The 22,107-nt window shown below is 42.5% G+C and overlaps 1 protein-coding gene across 1 annotated transcript in view; it reads left to right on the forward strand.

Moving 5' to 3' along the window:
• Positions 1–21,805, forward strand: part of LOC110501031 (mucin-5B) — a 35,419-nt gene extending 13,614 nt beyond the window's left edge. Inside the window, exons 12-34 of the mRNA XM_036934544.1 lie at positions 2,728–2,835; positions 3,083–3,152; positions 3,417–3,554; positions 3,832–3,996; positions 5,253–5,347; positions 5,613–5,739; positions 6,283–6,386; positions 7,146–7,297; positions 7,474–7,523; positions 7,643–7,743; positions 8,180–8,331; positions 8,429–8,567; positions 8,725–8,832; positions 12,222–12,401; positions 12,540–12,779; positions 16,079–16,235; positions 16,394–16,522; positions 16,766–16,916; positions 17,481–17,524; positions 17,701–18,187; positions 19,291–19,983; positions 20,371–20,395; positions 21,413–21,805. Coding sequence (XP_036790439.1) covers positions 2,728–2,835; positions 3,083–3,152; positions 3,417–3,554; positions 3,832–3,996; positions 5,253–5,347; positions 5,613–5,739; positions 6,283–6,386; positions 7,146–7,297; positions 7,474–7,523; positions 7,643–7,743; positions 8,180–8,331; positions 8,429–8,567; positions 8,725–8,832; positions 12,222–12,401; positions 12,540–12,779; positions 16,079–16,235; positions 16,394–16,522; positions 16,766–16,916; positions 17,481–17,524; positions 17,701–18,187; positions 19,291–19,983; positions 20,371–20,395; positions 21,413–21,805 — 4,008 coding nt within the window. The remainder of the gene's footprint in view (positions 1–2,727; positions 2,836–3,082; positions 3,153–3,416; positions 3,555–3,831; positions 3,997–5,252; positions 5,348–5,612; positions 5,740–6,282; positions 6,387–7,145; positions 7,298–7,473; positions 7,524–7,642; positions 7,744–8,179; positions 8,332–8,428; positions 8,568–8,724; positions 8,833–12,221; positions 12,402–12,539; positions 12,780–16,078; positions 16,236–16,393; positions 16,523–16,765; positions 16,917–17,480; positions 17,525–17,700; positions 18,188–19,290; positions 19,984–20,370; positions 20,396–21,412) is intronic.
• The last annotated feature ends 302 nt before the right edge of the window (positions 21,806–22,107 follow it).

Below are 22,107 nucleotides of genomic sequence, written 5' to 3' on the forward strand. Positions count from 1 at the left end.
TAAACTCAGTAACCAGAGAGGAAGGAAACTGATCGGTGATTTCACCAATGGTGACTTTAAAACAGTTACAGAGTTTAATGGCTGTGAAAGGACAAAACTGAGGATGGATCAACAACATTGTAGTTACTCCACAATACTAACCTAATTGACAAGTGAAAAGAAGGAATCCTGTACAGAAGAAAAACATTACAAAACATGCATCCTGTTTGCAACAAGGTACTAAAGTCATACTGCAAAACATGTGGCAAAGAAATTGACTTTTTGTTCTGAATACAAAGTGTCACGTTTGGGGCAAATACAATTCAACACATTATTGAGTACCACTCTTCATTTTTTCAAGCATAGTGGTGGCTGCATCATGTTATGGGTATGCTTGTAATCGTTAAGGACTGGGGAGTTTTCACCCTCATAGATATCATCCTAACTAACTCGCCCTCCAAATACCCCTCTGCTGTTTTCAATCAGGATCTCAGCGATCACTGCCTCATTGCCTGCATCCGCAATGGGTCTGTGACCAAAGGACCACCCCTCATCACTGTCAAACGCTCCCTAAATCACTTCTGCGAGCAGGTCTTTCTAATCGACCTGGCCGGGTATCCTAGAATGACATTGACCTCATCCCGTCAGTAGATGATGCATGGTTATTTTTTAAAAGGGCCTTCCTCAACATCTTAAATAAGCATGCCCCATTCAAAAAATGTAGAACTAGGAATATATATTGTCCTTGATTCACTCTAGACCTGTCTGCCCTTGACCAGTACAAAAACATCCTGTGGCGTTCTGCAATAGCATCGAATAGCCTTTTCAGGGAAGTTAGGAACAAATATACACAGGCAGTTAGGAAAGCGAAGGCTAGCTTTTTCAAACATACATTTTTATCCTGTAGTACAAACTCAAAAAAGTTCTGGGACACTGTAAAGTCCATGGAGAATAAGAGCACCTTCTCCCAGCTGCCCACTGCTCTGAGGCTAGGAAACACTGTTACCATCGATAAATCCACTGTAATTGAGAATATCAATAAGCATTTCTCTACGGCTGGCCATGCTTTCCACCAGGCTACCCCTACCCCGGTCAACTGCCCGGCACCCTCCACAGCAACCCGCCAAAGCCGCCACCATTTCTCCTTCACACAAATCCAGATAGCTTATGTTCTGAAAGAGCTGCAAAATCTGGACCCTTACAAATCAGCCGGGTTAGACAATCTGGACCCTCTCTTTCTAAAATTCTCTGCCGAAATTGTTGCAACCCCTATTACAAGCCTGTTCAACCTCTCTTTCATATCATCTGAAATTCCCAAAGATTGCAAAGCTGGTGCGGTTATCCCCCTCTTCAAAGGGGGTGACACTCTAGACCCAAACTGCTACAGATCGATATCTATTCTAGCCTGTCTTTCTAAGGTCTTTGAAAGCCAAGTTAACAAACAGATTATCGACCATTTCGAATCCCACCGTACCTTCTCCGCTATGGGTGAAGGTACGGTGGGTGCACCTCAGCCACGCTCAAGGTCCTAAACGAAATTGATAAGAGACATGCTGTGCAGCAGTATTCATCGACCTGGCCAAGGCTTTCGATTCTGTCAATCACCACATTCTTATTGGCAGACTCAACAGCCTTGGTGCCTCAAATGATTGCCTCGCCTGGTTTACCAACTACTTCTCTGATAGAGTTCAGTGTGTCCGGACCTCTGGCAGTCTCTATGAGGGTGCCACAGGGTTAAATTATTGGGCTGACTCTGTATACATCAATGATGTCTCTCTTGTTGCTGGTGATCCTCTGATCCACCTCTACACAGATGACACCATTCTGTATACTTCTGGCCCTTCTTTGGACACTGTGTTAACTAACCTCCAGACGAGCATCAATGACATACAACTCTCCTTCCTTGGCCTCCAACTACTCTTAAATGCATGCTATTCAATCGATCACTGCCCGCTCCTGCACGCCCGTCCAGCATCACTACTCTGGACGGTTCTGACAAGGAAAACGTGGACAACTTCAAATACCTATGTGTCTGGTTAGACTGTAAACTCTCCTTCCAGACTCACATTAAGCATCTCCAATCCAACATTAAATCTAGAATTGGTTCGCTATATCGCAGCAAAGTATTCTTCACTAATGCTGCCAAACATACCCTCGTAAAACGGACCATCCTACCGATCCTCGACTTTGACGATGTCATCTATAAAATAGCCTCCAACACTCTGCCCTCGCTTCATACTCGTTGCCAAACCTACTGACTACAGGTTATCTACAAGTCTCTGCTAGGTAAAGCCCCGCCTTATCTCAGCTCACTGGTCACCATAGCATCACCCACTCGTAGCACGCGATCCAGCAGGTATATTTCACTGGTCACCCCCAAAGCCAATTCCTCCTTTGGTCGCATTTCCTTACAGTTCTCTGCTGCCAATGACTGTAATGAACTGCAAAAATCACTGAAGCTGGAGACTCATATCTCCCTCACTAGCTTTAAGCACCAGCTGTCAGAGCAGCTCACAGATCACTGCACCTGTACATAGCCCACCTGTAAACAGCCCATCTATCTACCTCATCCCCATACTGTATTTATTTATTTATCTTGCTCCTTTACACCCCAGTGTCTCTACTTGCACATTCATCTTCTGCACATCTATCACTCCAGTGTTTAATTGCTATATTGTAATTAATTACTCCATAACTTTACTGTCATACCTTAACTTTACTGTCATACCTGTTGCCGATTGTCCCCAGCAAACCAACAAGACTGCTTTCACAGTCCTGGGTGACATAGTGAAATGTGGGAAGACGGACATTGAGACCTGCCTAAGATCTGTAACCCTGGTGACTCCAGAGTCCACGGTAAGTTAGCCAGTCCGTGACTCGTATCACCACTTCAGGGTTGGAGTAAATTACATTTCATTTCCAGTCAATTCAGGCAGTCCACTGAATTCCAATTCCAATGCTCTTCATTGTTTTTCAGTGAGGAACATTTGGAATTGGAATGAGGTTTTCTTTCTGAATTGACTGGAATTGACTCCAACCCTGTTCCACACTTCTTATCACCAAGGGAGTCGCTTTAACTCAAGTTGTAATTTGTCACTTGCAGATGATCGTCATCAAGGCCAGTGGAAGGGTCTTTGTCAACAAGATGTTTTCTCAGATGCCGCTTTTCATGGGTGAGGGACTGATTGATGGCTGCTTGAGAAAAGGGATACAGAGATGTGATATCTGTCTATTTTTTGTAGTCATTGATCAGTATAAACGTATGTTTGAAACCCTTCCCATGCAGTACATTCTGTACCAGAAGTTGTCTCTTTCTTTCGTCTTTCTTTCCTTGTCTAGCAGCATGTAACACCATAAGCATCCCACAATAGGGAAGTGGGAGCTAAAAGTTCATGGTAAACCAGATTGTAACTAGAACTTGTGTATATTTTCCACAGCTGATGTAAGGATCTTTCAGCCCTCTACGTTCTACATCGTTGTGCATACCTCTTATGGGCTCCGTCTAGAGGTCCAGCTAACACCTATAATGCAGGTCTACATCGTAGCTAGCAGTTCACACAAAGAAAAAACCCAGGGTATGTTTCTCTCTGCTCATTTAAAGTCTTTGTGGAAAGATAAGTGTTTTGGGGTTGTTGAGAAGCGCTATATAAATGTCATGCATTGTTATTATAAAAGATGATTGGTTATCAATCTACTGTTAATGTAACGTGTGCCACTATACCACTTGTTTGAGGGGTTCGGTCAAACCTCACCTGAAACCATTATTAATAAACTAATGATACTTGATGCATTGCATCTTCTGTCAATGTTAGTTCAAACCACCTGTTATAATGTTTTGTACCTCTTATCTAGGTCTTTGCGGAGACTTTAACGGTGTCCAAGCTGACGACTTCAGAACCATCAATGGACTCGTGGAAGGAACCGCTGTGACGTTCGCCAACATGTGGAAGAACAAAGCAAGCTGTCCTGATGTGGCACAGAACTTTGAGATGCCATGCAGTCTGAGTGTAGAGAACGGTACTCCTTCGACCTCTTTAAAAGCACTAACATATGTCTAATGCAGTAGTTCTCAAACTAGGGGTCACGACCCCATGTTGGGTCACTTTATATGACAATGGGGTCACGGGAGAATTTCCAAAATACCAAATAATATATACACAAATTTGTTTACATCCCTGTTAGTTAGCATTTTGCCTTTGCCAAGACAATCCATCTATCTGACAGGTGTGGCAGATCAAGAAGGTGATTTACACTATGACAATAACACAGGTGCACCATGTGCTAGGGTAAAAAAAAGGCCACTCTAAAATGTGAGGTTTTTGTCACACAACTCAATGCCACAGATGTCTTACGTTTTGAGTGCGCATGCAATTGGCATGCTGACTGCAGGATCCACCAGATCTGTAGCCAGGGAATTGAATGTTCATTTCTCTACCATAAGCCGCCTTCAACGTCATTTTAGAGAATTTGGCAGTACATCCTCACAACCGCTGCTGATGTCAGTGTTGTGAACAAAATGCCCCATGGTGGCGGTGGGGTTATGGTATGGGGCTGACATGAGCTACAGACAATGAACACTCTTGCATTTTATCAATGGCAATTTGAATACACAGAGATACCGTGACGAGATCCTGAGGCCTATTGTCATGCCATTCATCCACCGCCATCACCTCATGTTTCAACATGATAATGCACAGCCCCATGTCGCAAGGATCTGTACACAATTCCTGGACGCTGAAATTGTCCCAGTTCTTCAATGGCCGCACTTGACCGTTGCACTTGAATCATTCCCACGTTGAACGGCTAGTTCCACTACGGAATGAAACCACTCACTATTGCAGAGATTTTGATATTACCGTCCGCAATCGGTGTGGGGGGATAGAGGCACATGTTAAACAAAGAATTTATGCTATTTCTCGCAATCAAGAGGAAACTCTGATTGAACGACTCACAAACTCCCCAGCTTTTTATGGGACTGAAAGGTGGACTCTTGCACAAATGGGGCAAATCTATGGTGGGACAGCGGGCAGGCCTCTTCACCAGTCCAAATGGGGTCGTGTGCCAAAAAGGTTTGGAAACCCTTGGTCTAATGAAACATGAAACCCAAATGCGCTTCAGCCCAGCTTGAACAAAAAGCGAATCAGGTGCTCGACTGAGGGACTTGATAATACCAAAACTATTCCTTACTAGTAGTAGAAAAGGGATGCACAGTAAAGCCTAGATAAAAACACTGTACTTTGTGAAATGTTTCTAATATCTCATATGTTTTACAGAGAGATATGCCAAGTACTGGTGCTCAATGCTGTCAGATAGTAAAGGAATATTTTCCCAATGCCACACCGAGATCAACCCAAATTACTACAAGGAAGTAAGTATGATGATTTTAACTTCTCAAATACTCTTTAATTACAGAGTTATCCCAAAGCTCTAAGAATATATTTATTTAAACAATCATTTAAGACGTTCTATATCAAATAATTATATAATATTAATTTAATTTATCTCAAAACATCTAAGATTTTTGTAGTACTATTGTCCTGTGCTTGTGTGTGATTTCAGAAAACAGTAGTTTTCTTCATTATCACATCTCATAACTTCTTCTTCTTCTACTGTTTCTTCTTCTCTCCCTGTAGATCTGCCTATATGACAGTTGTAACTGTGAGAGGAGTGAGGAGTGCATGTGTGCTGCGGTCTCCTCCTACGTCCATGCATGTGCTGCTGCAGGCGTCCTGCTCAGTGGATGGAGAAACACCACCTGTGGTAAGATAAACATCAGAGATACTGAATATATTTATTTATTAATTAATGAAGCGTTCCCCTCCTATTTACCCACGGTGTCCAGGGTTCCCCCTCCTATTAACACACGATGTCCAGGGTTTACCCTCCTATTTACCCACATTGTCCAGGGTTTACCCTCCTATTAACCCACGGTGTCCAGATTTCACCCTACTATTAACCCACAGTGTCCAGGGTTCACCCTCCTATTAACCCACAGTGTTCAGGGTTTACCCTCCTATTAACCCACAGTTTCCATGGTTCACCCTCCTATTAACCCACAGTGTTCAGGGTTTACCCTCCTATTAACCCACGTTGTCCAGGGTTTACCCTCCTATTAACCCACAGTGTCCAGGGTTTACCCTCCTATTAACCCACAGTGTCCAGGGTTTACCCTCCAATTAACCCACGGTGTCCAGGGTTTACCCTCCTTTTAACCCACGGTGTCCAGGGTTTACCTTCTTATTTAAAAACAAAATTCCGCAAAACATGTAATTAAATGTTGAATCACCATACTGTTTTCCACAGGGAAGTACTCCTCTAGCTGCCCTGACACGATGATCTATGACTACACCATGACCAGCTGTGACCGCACCTGTCGTTCACTGAGCCAGACAGACTTTACCTGCCAGGTACATTTACTTGGACATCTCATTTCTATTCATGTTACTTATTTAATATATTTGTATTCTCATAATTATTGTTATTATTATTCATTTTTTTTAATGTTTTGTGGTCTATGACGAGTTTATTTTGATGTGAATGGTTGTGTGTTTTGTTGTTGTGTAGGCTGTTGTTGTCTTGTTGTTGTTGTGTAGGCTGTTGTTGTCTTGTTGTTGTTGTGTAAGTTGTACAACCGAATGCCTAAACTGAAATGTGTCTTCCGCGTTTAACCCAAACCCTCTGAATCAGAGAGGGTGCTGCCATAATCGACATTCACATCTTCAGCGCCCGGGGAACAGTGGGTTAACTACCTTGCTCAGGGCCCGGGGAACAGTGGGTTAACTGCCTTGCTCAGGGCCCGGGGAACAGTGGGTTAACTGCCTTGCTCAGGGCCCGGGGAACAGTGGGTTAACTGCCTTGCTCAGGGGCAGAACGACAGATTATTACGTTGACAGCTCTGACATTCGATCCAGCAATCAATGCTCTAACCAATAGGCTACCAGAGCCCCAATATATTGTTGTTGTCTTCTTGCTGTTGTCTTGTTGTTGTTGTTGTCTTCTTGTTGTTGTTGTCTTGTTGTTGTTGTGTATGTTGTTGTCTTGTTGTCGATGTCTTGTTGTTGTTGTGGATGTTGTTGTCTTGTTGTTGCTGTTTTGTTATTGTTGTTGCAGACATGCCCAAAGTAATTTCCCCTCATGGATAAAACATTTTTAATTGAATTGAACAGTTAGACCATGTGTCTGTGGACGGCTGTGGCTGTGCCGAGGGAACCTACCTGAATGACCAGGGAGAGTGTGTCCCTGCCTCACGCTGCTCCTGCTACAATGGAGGCACAGTAGTACCCCCTGGAGCGGTCACCAGGATCTATGGGGCTACATGGTGAGGACTTGGTTGGCATGTGAAAGAAAATCTCTGAAAATCTGATGGTCTTCTCTGTTGTGGCTCTACTAAAATATTTAGAAATCGACTGTCTTCTTCTGAAGTCTTGTTTTACTGCAAGAGGCATGCTAAACCATGCTTAACCCCCTCCTCTTGTACCCCTCTTAACCACCCAGCTCTTGCAGACAAGGGAAATTAAGCTGTACTGGAGAACAACAACATTTATGTGAGTACTCTGAAATTCAGAACACATCGTTATTTGCCAAATTTAGCAAATCACTTCACATCCAAGACTCTGTAGTTTAATCCCTACTAACCTATAAAGCCTACTTTTGTTCCCTACAGCCTGTGAAGAACCAATGGGATACTTCAACTGTTCTAGTGCAGGGCCCGGAGCCAAGGGCTCAGAGTGCCAGAAGAGCTGTCAAACACTAGACAGTCACTGTGTAAGTCTACAATGGGACATGTCTTACAACACGTTAATAAAAATATGAAAATGCCTCACAACATGTTTTAATTTAAGATGTGGACATACAGTCAAATAATGTCCCCATCTTATACACTGGAGTGGGGAGGGACATTCAGGCACATAATGTCCACATATTATACCCTGGAGGGAGGAGGGACATTCAGGCACATAATGTCCCCATCTTATACCCTGGAGGGAGGAGGGACATTCAGGCACATAATGTCCACATATTATACCCTGGAGGGAGGAGGGACATTCAGGCACATAATGTCCACATACTATACCCTGGAGGGAGGAGGGACATTCAGGCACATAATGTCCACATCTTATACACTGGAGGGAGGAGGGACATTCAGGCACATAAAGTCCAACTTAAATTCATGTCAGTCCTTCCCTGATTCATTGTGTTATAGATCAGTGCAGAGTGTGTGTCAGGCTGTGTATGTCCTGATGGTCTGCTGTCTGATGGAAACGGAGGATGCATCAAGGAAGATCTATGTCCCTGTTCTCACAATGGAGTCTATTACCAACCTGGACATGTGCTCAAAGTAGACTGCAATACCTGGTAAAATCAACTTCTATCCCTCTTCTTCTTCTTCTTTGGATATGTCAAATGCTTCCCTCTAAAATCTTCCTATGTGATTATGTTTGCATCATTGTAGCACTTGCGAAGGCAGAAAATGGCAGTGTACCAATAAGCAGTGTGATGGGATGTGTGCCATATATGGAGATGGGCATTTCATCACTTTTGATGAGGAAAGGTTCACTTTCAATGGAGATTGTGAATACATTCTTACTCAGGTAGGGCAATAATCATTTGCATTCATGATTTTCTTTGTATTTTATTAAAACCCCTACTTTATGTATGATGCACATATTTTCAAATTATGATTAAGATGAGGTAATAATAATAATAACTAAGATGTTTTCTGATTGTGAATTTGAAAACATCCTGCAGGACTACTGCAGCAACAATCCAAACGGTACCTTTAGAGTGATCACAGAGAACATTCCCTGTGGATCCACTGGCACCACCTGTTCCAAGGCCATCAAGCTCTTCTTGGGGGTAGGAACTACTGTTCATAGACTGCTTCATACATGCATTAAAGGTACAATAGACAAGTCTGGACATTTGGCACAATGTCGACGCCGGTGGCAGTGAGCGGAATTGCATGCTGAACTCTGGATTGTGCTTATCTCGTCCCCCCCATGAATTTAGCTACAAAACCCACAGTCTTCTCATGGATCTCCCAGTCGAGGCTGGTAGGAGTATTGTACCAGCATCTGTAGCAACACAGCTTGCTAAGCAGTGTCTTAGACCATTGTGCCACTCAGGCGCTGTACAACGTGACTGGTCGAGAGTAGCCTACAGTACTACAGTAATACCAAAACAATCCTAACAAAATGAAATAATAAAAACCTGTGTAACAACAGTTTTAGTAAGTAATACTGAAGTCGTGCACAATTATCAGTTTCTATTTAGGTTTATGTCACCCATTCATTGTCAGTTAGAGACACAGTTGGAACCAAAATCATAATCAGTGCTCTAACTCCCCCTTGTGGTGGTCTGGAGCAATGAAGTGGTGGCGCAGGGTACTGTACTAAACCACAAATTACCTCTAAATCCCGCAGCATATTCACAACATTTTTAGTGGAGCAACCACTGTAGCTAGATTGACAGGGCTGTCTGATGGAATGCCTGCTTAGAATTCTCTATGAGCAGAATTGATAGCAGGACCCCCCCCCCCCCCCCCCCCCCCCCCCTTGTATTTGGGTTAGGGTTAGCTATGTATTAGGGTTAGCTATGTATTTGGGTTAGGGTTAGCTATATATTTGGGTTAGGGTTAGCTATGTATTTGTACAGTAGAATTTCAAATTGACATGTACAGTATATCAAATTAAATCAAATGTATTTATATAGCCCTTCGTACATCATTTGATATCTCAAAGTGCTATACAGAAACCCAGCCTAAAACCCCAAACAGCAAGCAATGCAGATGTAGAAGCACGGCGGCTTGGAAAAACTCCCTAGAAAGGCCAAAACCTAGGAAGGAACCTAGAGAGGAACCAGGATATGTGGGGTGGCCTGTCCTCTTCTGGCTGTGCCGGGTGGAGATTATAACAGAACATGGCCAAGATGTTCAAATGTTCATAAATGACCAGCATGGTCAAATAATAATAATCACAGGCAGAACAGTTGAAACTGGAGCAGCAGCACAGCCAGGTGGACTGGGGACAGCAAGGAGTCATCATGTCAGGTAGTCCTGAGGCATGGTCCTAGGGCTCAGGTCCTCCGAGAGAGAGAAAGAAAGAAAGAAAGAAAGAGAGAAAGAGAATTAGAGAGTGCATACTTAAATTCACACAGGACACCGGATAGGACAGGAGAAGTACTCCAGATATAACAAACTGACCCTAGCCCCCCAACACATAAACTAATGCAGCATAAATACTAGAGGCTGAGACAGGAGGGGTCAGGAGACACTGTGGCCTCATCCGATGACACCCCCGGACAGGGCCAAACAGGAAGGATATAACCCCACCCACTTTGCCAAAGCACAGACCCCACACCACTAGAGGGATATCTTCAACCACCAACTTACCATCCTGAGACAAGGCCGAGTATAGCCCACAAAGATCTCTGCCACGGCACAACCCAAGTGAGGGCGCCAACCCATACAGGAAGATCACATCAGTGACTCAAACCACTCAAGTGACGCACCCCTCCTAGGGACGGTATGAAAGAGCCCTAGTAAGCCAGTGACTCAGCCCCTGTAATAGGGTTAGAGGCAGAGAATCCCAGTGGAAAGAGGGGAACCGGCCAGGCAGAGACAGCAAGGGTGGTTCGTTGCTCCAGAGCCTTTCCGTTCACCTTCACACTCCTGGGCCAGACTACACTCAATCATATGACCCACTGAAGAGATGAGTCTTCAGTAAAGACTTAAAGGTTGAGACCAAATTTGAGTCTCTCACATGGTAGGCAGACCATTCCATAAAAATGGAGCTCTGTAGGAGAAAGCCCTGCCTCCAGCTGTTTGCTTAGAAATTCTAGGGACAATTAGGAGGCCTGCGTCTTGTGACCGTAGCGTACGTGTAGGTATGTACGGCAGGACCAAATCAGAGAGATAGGTACGAGCAAGCCCATGTAATGCTTTTTAGGTTAGCAATAAAACCTCGAAATCAGCCCTTGCCTTGACAGGAAGCCAGTGTAGGGAGGCTAGCACTGGAGTAATATGATCAAATTTTTTGGTTCTAGTCAGGATTCTAGCAGCCGTATTTAGCACTAACTGAAGTTTATTTAGTGCTTTATCCGGTTAGCCGGAAAGTAGAGCATTGCAGTAGTTTAACCTAGAAGTGACAAAAGCATGGATTAATTTTTCTGCATCATTTTTGGACAGAAAGTTTCTGATTTTTGCATTGTTACGTAGATGGAAAAAAGCTGTCCTTGAAACAGTCTTGATATGTTCTTCAAAAGAGAGATCAGTGTCCAGAGTAACGCAGAGGTCCAGTTTTATTTGAGACGACTGTACAACCATTAAGATTAATTGTCAGATTCAACAGAAGATCTCTTTGTTTCTCGGGACCTAGAACAAGCATCTCTGTTTTGTCCGAGTTTAAAAGTAGAAAGTTTGCAGCCATCCACTTCCTTATGTCTGAAACACATGCTTCTAGCGAGGGCAATTTTGGGGCTTCACCATGTTTCATTGAAATGTACAGCTGTGTGTCATCCGCATAGCAGTGAAAGTTAACATTGTGTTTTCGAATGACATCCCCAAGAGGTAAAATATATAGTGAAAACAATAGTGGTCCTAAAATGGAACCTTGAGGAACACCGAAATTTACAGTTGATTTGTCAGAGGACAAACCATTCACAGAGACAAACTGATATCTTTCGAACAGATAAGATCTAAACCAGTCCAGAACTTGTCCGTGTAGACCAATTTGGGTTTCCAATCTCTCCAAAAGAAGGTGGTGATCGATGGCATCAAAAGCAGCACTAAGGTCTAGGAGCACGAGGACAGATGCAGAGCCTCGGTCTGATGCAATTAAAAGGTCATTTACCACCTTCACAAGTACAGTCTCAGTGCTATGATGGGGTCTAAAGCCAGACTGAAGCATTTCGTATACATTGTTTGTCTTCAGGAATGCAGTGAGTTGCTGCGCAACAGCCTTTTCTAAAATTTTTGAGAGGAATGGATGATTCGATATAGGCCAATAGTTTTTTACATTTTCTGGGTCAAGGTTTGGCTTTTTCAAGAGAGGCTTTACCACTGCCACTTTTAGTGTACATACTGGATAGTGTAAAACTCAGCACCACCCCAGTGTAACCCTGGATGGTGTAAAAGCCAGCACCACCACAGTGTTACCCTGGATAGTGTTAAATCCAGCACCACCACAGTGTAAACCTGTCTACTAGTATTACATTAGCAATGAACACTTTCTGTTTCTGTCTTTCAGAGCAATGAGATCATACTAGCAGATGAATCTGTAAAAGTGATCAAACAAGAGAACGGGGTTGACGTGCCATACCAGGTCCACTCTATCGGTCTCTATGTTGTTGTTGAGGCTGAAAATGGCCTGATCCTCATGTGGGACAAGAAGAATAGCCTGTTCATCAAACTCAGCTCTACCTTCCAGGTGAGTGACTAGAATAGGACATTTTGAACCAGTGATTGCACTGTATCTTTGTTTAGCAATTGCATTGGCTTACAAAACAATGTGATGTTTGATTATCTACTTCAAGTTATTATTTCTAAATGTTGAATTTCCTTCCAGGGCCAAGTGTGTGGTCTGTGTGGTAACTACGACGGTAATGGAAAGAACGACTTCACATCCAGAAACCAGGAAGTGGTTGTTGAAGCTCTGGAGTTTGGGAACAGCTGGAAAGTGTCACCCAGTTGCCCCAACGCTGATGTCATAAAAAACCCATGCACTTTAAGATCATATAGGCAGTCCTGGTCTCTGAAACGCTGCAGCATCATCACCAGTAACGTTTTCTCAGCCTGCCACTCACAGGTACAGTACACAGCAGATACTATTCAATATAGATCAATACTTTATTGCCATGCCAACCAAAGTTGTTAGGAAGTCGACGTAGTGCAGCTGATAAAGATAAAAGGTAGCCTAGTGGTTAGAGCGTTGGACCAGTAACCGGAAGGTTGCAAGTTCAAATCCCCGAGCTGACAAGGTACAAATCTGTCGTTCTGCCCCTGAACAGGCAGTTAACCCACTGTTCCTAGGCCGTCATTGAAAATAATAATTTGTTCTTAACTGACTTGCCTAGTTAAATAAAGGTCAAATAAAATAAATAGATACAGTCATTTGAAAAACCTATACATTCAATAGACAGTACAGCAGATACATGCAGTCGGCAGGTTCAAACAAGCTGTCTGTAAAAAGGCTATGACTTGTGTATCTTGGCTATGTTGGTAATTACATTTGGTGAAAATTGTCCATTTCGGTCAAAAGCCGTTGAGGGAGTTACTTATGGAATGGTTTTCAGATGGTCATACAGTGCCATTGATCATTTAGCTATTTTCATTTGCAATTTTAGGACCCCTTTAGGTTTCAAAAATATAACCCCCTCCCCAAAGATATTTGATAAGATATTCAATTTGGCCTTTACTGCTATAGCCCATAACAACACATTCATAAATGGCAAAACAGACAGTCAAAAATAAATCATAAGGAATAGGATTTTGAAGTGTCTGTTGTATATCTAGGAGATGTTTTACTTTTTTTGGACACGTACTTAATCCCTTATTTTTGTTGGCACTAAGCTACCTCCATACTTCCTGAGCTTTCTTAAAGAAGCAGTAAAAAAAACCTGATATCTCTGGCTTAAATTGACAGATTGTGAGGGGGGATTTTTTGGTGATGTTACTTAGATCAACGCACAGGTGCATCAATGTACTCTTTAAGTATTAATAGCCTCAATCACTCTGGTTGTTGGAGCTATCTGCTGTATGGGGAACTTGACCTTCATCAAGGTTTATTTGTGAGTAAATCTGGCTTTGTTAATAACCCGTTGTTACCCAGCCACTGACCTCTCTGCACATTACTGCAGTACAGGTCGTATAAAAGTTCATCTGTAATATAAATATGGACCTGAGATGTGGGGGATCAACTCTAAAAGGCTAGATTCTAGACCCCATTTCGGCTATGCACCTTTTAAAGGCAATATTTCTGAATTCATGAAGACCACATTCAAGGTAAACACTGCATTTGTTGGCTCAAATCGCTCTTTAACGAGGATTGAATCTAGGCCTTAAAGGCCATTGCAGAACATTCCACTTCTTTGCCTTAAAAAAGTATTGGGTTGCTTTCACAGTGTGCTTCGGGTCATTGTCCATCTGCAATGTAAAGGGCTGTCCAATGTGTTTAATAGCATTTGGCTGAATCTGAGCATATAATATGGCCCTAAACACCTCAGAATTCATCCTGCTGCTTTTGTCAGCAATCGCATCATCAATAAATACAAGGGAACTAGTTCCATTGGCAGCCATACATGCCCACCCCATAACACTACCTCCACCTTGCTTCACAGATGAGGTGGTATGCTCTGATGGTGAGCAGTTCCTTCCCTTCTCCATACTCTTCTCTTCCCATCATTCTGGTACAAGTTGAACCTTGTCTCATCTGTCCATAGGATGTTGTTACAGAACTTTACAGGCTTTTTTAGATGTTGTTTGGCAAACTTTAATCTGGTCTTCCTTTTTTACTCTGTATTTACTCTGGTTGAGTCTTCTCTTGATTGTTGACTTTGGCACAGATAATCCTACGTCCTGGAGGGTGTTCTTGACCAGCTGTTGTAAAGGGGTTGTTTTTCACCAGGGAATTCTTCCGTCATCCACCACAGTTGTTTTCCGTGGTCTTCCGGGCCTTTTGGTGTCCCTGAGCTCACTCACTTTTTAAGAAAGTACCAAATATTTGATTTGGCCACGCCTACTGTTTTTGCTGTCTCTCTGATGGGTTTGTTTTCATTTTTCAGCCTAATGATGGCTTGCTTCACTGGCAGTGGACTTCAAGTGTAAATGCCACACTTGAATAAACTCTAGGCATTTTATCTGCTTACTTGCAAATTAACTAATGAGGGAATAAGACACACCTGGCCATGGAACAGCTGAGCAGCCAATTGTCCAATTACTTTTGGTCCTTTAAAAAGGGAGGGACCACATAAAAAGTGCTGTGATTCCTACACTGTTCACCCGATTTGGAGGTAAATACCCTCAAAATAATGCTGAAGTCAGCACTTTTTAATCTCAACTCCAATATGCTAAAATAATAATAACTTAGTCAATGTCCAAATATTTATGGCCCTGACTGTAGTTTTACTGTAGCCCATATCAGATTGGCGCATTAACACTGATGTAGGTTCTGAAGTAGCACACAGATGCAATGCTCATTTCCTGTCCTTTACATTTTTGGGTGGTTGTCATGGTAATGGCAGGTCATGTGCAAAAAAAAACACTTTAGAGCAAAAACATCAGATCTGAGCATCCAAACAGAGATCACATGGAGAATTGGGTTTGAATCAGGATTGAGATCCACGTATGGAAGTGGTATAAATCAGAGCTCAAAAGATCAGATTCCATTTTTTTGTTGTTGCTGTTTATACATTAAGGGCAATATCAATTGGTGTCAGATATGCAAATAATTGGTGAATGATCTGAATTGGACTGCCTGTGTAAACGCAGCCAAAGTGGCACTGCATAAGTACAATAATATGGTTAATGCTTCAACAAGAGTTAATACACAGTAACTCACAGACTCAGAGTCAATAAGGTTAAGTCTTCAACAAGAGTTAATACACAGTAACTCACAGCCTCAGGGTCAATAAGGTTAAAACTACAACAAGAGTTAATACACAGTAACTCACAGACCCAGGGTCAATAAGGTTAAGGCTTCAACAAGAGTTAATTTACCTCACACCCTCAGGGTCAATAAGGTTAAGGCTTCAACAATAGTTCATTTACTTCACAGCCTCAGGGTAAAACTTATGGTGGAATTTATAAGAACCGATAATTTTGTAGCACAAGTCTTAGGCTAACAGGTTTCGTATAAGGTACACAATGACAAGCAGAGTTGAATGATGGTACATGGCAATCCTTTTAATAAAATTGGTTTGTCAATAATCATGTGAATGACACCAAAAACATCCACCAACGAAAGTAGGAATAAAAAGATAACAAAAAACTAAAAGTCTACCATCCAACCCAATAATAATCATCGTCAATAATTCATCTGTAGTCTCTTCAACAAGCTGAGCAATGCATTGAATAAACAAATGATGGCTTAATGCATCTTCCTAAAAGGTGGACCCCACGCCATTCCATGATGCCTGTGTGAGGGACTCGTGTGCCTGTGACACTGGGGGAGACTGCGAGTGTTTCTGTACAGCTGTAGCAGCCTACGCCCAGGCCTGTAACGAGGCAGGGGCTTGTATCAAGTGGAGAACACCAGATATCTGCCGTGAGTCATTTGCTTTGAGTGGGACAATTGATTGATGGATAGGTGGGATTGTTTTGCTATCGGGACAAAATACCAATTTATGATTTGAATGTGTAACTGTTTAATCCTCTTTTAGGACCCTGGTTCAGTTAAAATGTGACATGTTTTCATTTCACCAGCTCTGTTCTGTGATTTCTACAACCCTATTGGTGAGTGTGAGTGGCATTATAATCCGTGTGGATACCCCTGTATGAAGACCTGCAAGAATCCCTCAGGAACATGCTCCAGTCAGATCCCTGCACTGGAAGGTAACTAAGAGCCCTTCATAACAGCTTGGCCGTTTGATTTACAATTTACATTCCAAGTTGTTAAACAAATGTACAGTATAACATATGTAATGCCTCCCCCTCCCTTGTTCATCTATACTGAAAACTAAATACAAATATTGAAATATCATATCCATTACAGCTTTGGTGTTAAAACTAGATACCATGAGGATGATCTAATCTGTGCAGGTGTCCTGGATTAAATTGACTGTTTTTATCTTAAAGGTTGCTATCCAAAATGTTCTTCGGCCCAGCCTTATTTGGAAGAAAGTACCATGAAGTGTGTCACTAAGAAGGACTGTGGTTGCTACGATGGAGATGGAACTCATTACAATGATGGAGAGGTTATACCTTCTAAGGAGAACTGTCAGACATGGTATGTTTTCAGATCAACATTTTGATAAATACATAGATACTGTATTTACATTACATAGGGTTTAATACGGTTGGTATAAGCCTTAAGGTAGCCTGTATTTCTGGTCAGATAAGGCAATGTCAATAGTCCACCTACAAAGAGGTTTTCCTACCATTCAATTGATTTTGATTTTCAAAGATTGTGATTTGAACTGATCCTTATTGTGATTTGACCTGTTAATACCTTATTGTGATTTGACCTGTTAATACCTCATTGTGATTTGACCTGTTAATACCTCATTGGGATTTGACCTGTTAATACCTTATTGGGATTTGACCTGTTAATACCTTATTGTGATTTGACCTGTTAATACCTCATTGTGATTTGACCTGTTAATACCTTATTGTGATTTGACCTGTTAATACCTTATTGTGATTTGACCTGTTAATACCTCATTGTGATTTGACCTGTTAATACCTTATTGTGAATATAACATATAACATTGTTTTGTACTTCATAACAAATAGCTCTTAATATTTTATTCGACTTTGAAAGGTACTGTAACCTCCTTCTTTCTTTTTCAAGTCGTTGCTCATCGACTGAGGTCAGATGCAGCTATGATGTCCAAGGTAAGGAAAACCACTACAAACTGAAACATTAGCCTACATTATTACCAAGAAGGTAACATGACAAGATGATTACATGATAATAACTGAAACATTAGCCTACATTATTACCAAGAAGGTAACATGACAAGATGATTACATGATAATAACTTATGTTCCTTGTGATAATCCTATTGCAGCTTGCTATTGTTTATACGACGGCAGAACATACCCTTATGGAGCGACCATATATCACACATCTGACGGTGATGGGACCTGTATTACTGCCACCTGCAAAGAGAACGGAACTATTGTCCGGATTATGAACCCCTGTCCCAGCACCCCAACAACTACACCAAGTGTTACAACAACACAGATATCCACTCAAGCACCGACCACAACAGTATTTGTTTTCTCAACTCCTACCACTACCCCAACAACAACTTCTACCACTACCCCAACAACAACTTCTACCACTACCCCAACAACAACCCCTACCTCTACCCCAACAACAACTTCTACCACTACCCCAACAACAACCCCTACCCCAACAACAACCCCTACCATTACCCCAACAACAACCCCTACCCCAACCCCTACCACTGCCCTCACAACAACCCCTATTTCACCAACAACCACTTCACCCACTACTACTCCACTCTGCTTGACCAAGATTGTCTGTGAATGGTCAGACTGGATTGACAATCACTATCCTACTGAAAAAACAGGAGGAGATTATGAAACCATAGAAAATATAAAGAAATATAGAAATGATACTTGTAGCCAACCGAAGGAAGTAGAATGCAGAGCCAAAGACTTCCTTGTTCCTTTGGACGAACTAGGTCAAAATGTTGAATGCAATCCCTCAGTTGGACTGATATGCCACAACAAGGATCAAGGCAAGATACCAATATGCTACAACTACGAGATCAGAGTCAGATGTTGTGTTGATGTTGTTGATGTTTGTAGCAATGGGACAACTACCACCTCAGTCAGGCCCACAACAACCATTACAACAACAACTGCTACCACTACCCCAACATCAAAACCAACAACTACCCCAACAACTACCCCAACTACGCCAACAACTACCACAACTACCCCAACAACAAAACCTTCTACTACCCCAACAACTACTACAACTACATCAACAACTAAACCTTCCACTACCCCAACAACTACTAAAACTACATCAACAACTAAACCTACCACTACCCCAACAACAATTCCTAACACTACCCCAACAACTACTGCAACTACTTCAACAACTAAACCTACCACAACTCCTACCACTACCCCAACAACTACTACAACTACATCAACAACTAAACCAACCACTACCCCTGCAACTACTTCAGCTACTAAACCTGACACTACCCCACCAACAACTACCTCTTCATCAACAACTAAACCTACCACTATCCCAACAACAGCTACTACCACAACATCTACTTCAACTACTTCAACAACTAAACCTACCAGTACCCCAACATCTACTACCACTACCCCAACATCAAAACCAACCACTATCCCAACAACTACCACAACTACCCCAACATCTACCACAACTACCCCAACAACAAAACCTTCCACTACCCCAACAACTACCACAACTACTTCAACAACTAAACCTACCACTACCACAACAACAACTCCTACCACTACCCCAACAACTACTGCAACTACTTCAACAACTAAACCTACCACTACCCCAACCACAACTCCTACCACTACCCCAACATCTACTACCACAACAACAAAACCAACCACTACCCCTGCAACTACTTCAGCTACTTCCGCAACAACTCCTACCACTACCCCAACATCAAAACCTACCACTACCCCAACAACTACTACAACTACTACACCAACATCTACTACAACTACCCCAACATCAAAACCTACCAGTACCCCAACATCTACTACAACTACCCCAACATCAAAACCTACCAGTACCCCAACATCTACTACAACTACCCCAACATCAAAACCTACCAGTACCCCAACATCTACTACAACTACCCCAACATCAAAACCTACCAGTACCCCAACCACTTCAACTACCCCAACATCAAAACCTACCAGTACCCCAACATCTACTACAACTACCCCAACATCAAAACCTACCAGTACCCCAACATCTACTACAACTACCCCAACATCAAAACCTACCAGTACCCCAACCACTTCAACTACCCCAACATCAAAACCTACCAGTACCCCAACATCTACTACAACTACCCCAACATCAAAACCTACCAGTACCCCAACATCTACTTCAACTACCCCAACATCAAAACCTACCAGTACCCCAACCACTTCAACTACCCCAACATCAAAACCTACCAGTACCCCAACATCTACTACAACTACCCCAACATCAAAACCTACCAGTACCCCAACATCTACTACAACTACCCCAACATCAAAACCTACCAGTACCCCAACATCTACTTCAACTACCCCAACATCAAAACCTACCAGTACCCCAACCACTTCAACAACTAAACCTACCACTTCCCCAACAACAACTCCTACCACTACCCCAACAACAAAACCTACCACCACCCCTACAACTACTTCAACAACAACTACTACAACTACTTCATTAACTAAACCTACCACTACACCAACAACTACTACAACTACTTCAACAAAATCTCCTACCAGTACCCCAACAACAACTCCTACCACTACCCCAACATCAAAACCTTCCACTACCCCAACATCTACTACAACTACTACAACAACTAAACCTACCACAACCCCAACGACAACTCCTACCACTACCCCAACATCTACTACAACTACTTCAACATCTAAACCTACCACTACCCCAACAACAACTCCTACCACTACCCCAACAACAGCTCCTACCACTACCCCAACAGCAAAGCCTACCACTACCCCAACAACATCTACTACAACTACTTCAACATCAAAACCTACCACTACAACAACAACTAATACAACTACCCCAAAAACACAACCTACTATTAACCCAACAACGACTGCAACGACTTCAACAACTAAACCTACCACTACCCCAACAACAACTACTGCAACTACCCCAACAACTAAACCGACCACAACAACAACTCCTACCACTACCCCAACATCAAAACCTTCTACTACCCCAACAACTACTGCAACTACTTCAACAACAACTACCACAGCTAGTTCCACAACTAAACCTTCCACTACCCCAACAACAACTACTACAACGACCCCAACATCAAAACCTACAATTACCCCAATAGCAACTACATCTACTTCAACATCTAAACCTACCACTACCCCAACAACACCTACTACAACTACCCCTACAACTAAACCTAACACTACCCCAACAAAATATCCTACCACTACCCCAACAACATCTACTACCACTACCCCAACACCAGCTACAACTACTTCAACAATTAAACCTACCACTACTCTAACATCTCCTACCACTACCGCAACAACAAAACCTACCACCACCCCTACAACTACTTCAACAACTACTACAACTACTTCATTAACTAAACCTACCACTACACCAACAACTACTACAACTACTTCAACATCAAAACCTACCACTACCCCAACAACTGATACAACTACCCCAACAACAAAACCTACTACTAACCCAACATCAACTGCAACTACTTCAACAACTAAACCTACCACTACCCCAACAGCTACTACAACCACTTCAACAACTAAACCTTCCACAACCCCAACATCTCCTACCACTACCCCAACCACTACTACAACTACTTCAACATCAAAACCTTCCACTACCACAACAACTAAACCTACCACTACCCCAACCACTACTACAACTACTTCAACATCAAAACCTACCACTACCCCAACCACAACTACTACAACGACCCCAACATCAAAACCTACCACTACCCCAACCAGTACTACAACTACTTCAACATCAAAACCTTCCACTACCCCAACAACTACTATATATTCTTCAACATCAAGACCTACCACTACCCCAACAAGTACTACAACTACTTCAACAATTACATCTACCACTATCCCAACAACAACTACTACAACGACCCCAACATCAAAACCTACCACTACCCCAACAACTACTATATATTCTTCAACATCAAGACCTACCACTACCCCAGCAAGTACTACAACTACTTCAACCATTACATCTACCACTATCCCAACAACAACTCCTACCAGTACCCCAACATCAAAACCTTCCACTACCCCAACAACAACTACTACAATGACCCCAACATCAAAACCTACCACTACCCCAACATCTACTACAACTACTTCAACAACTAAACCTACCACTACCCCAACAACAACTCCTACCACTACCCCAACATCAAAACCTACCACTACCCCAACCACTACTACAACTACTTCAACATCAAAACCTTCCACTACCACAACAACTACTACAACAACTAAACCTACCACAACCCCAACGACAACTCCTACCACTACCCCAACATCAAAACCTTCCACTACCCCAACAACTACTGCAACTACTTCAGCATCTACCACAACAACAGGCTTCATTGTTATCACAAATCCAACAAATACATTTCAGTCAACCGCACCTCAAGTGCAAAATACAACTT

Source organism: Oncorhynchus mykiss, chromosome 2 (assembly GCF_013265735.2).
Source record: "Oncorhynchus mykiss isolate Arlee chromosome 2, USDA_OmykA_1.1, whole genome shotgun sequence".
Taxonomy (NCBI): domain Eukaryota; kingdom Metazoa; phylum Chordata; class Actinopteri; order Salmoniformes; family Salmonidae; genus Oncorhynchus; species Oncorhynchus mykiss.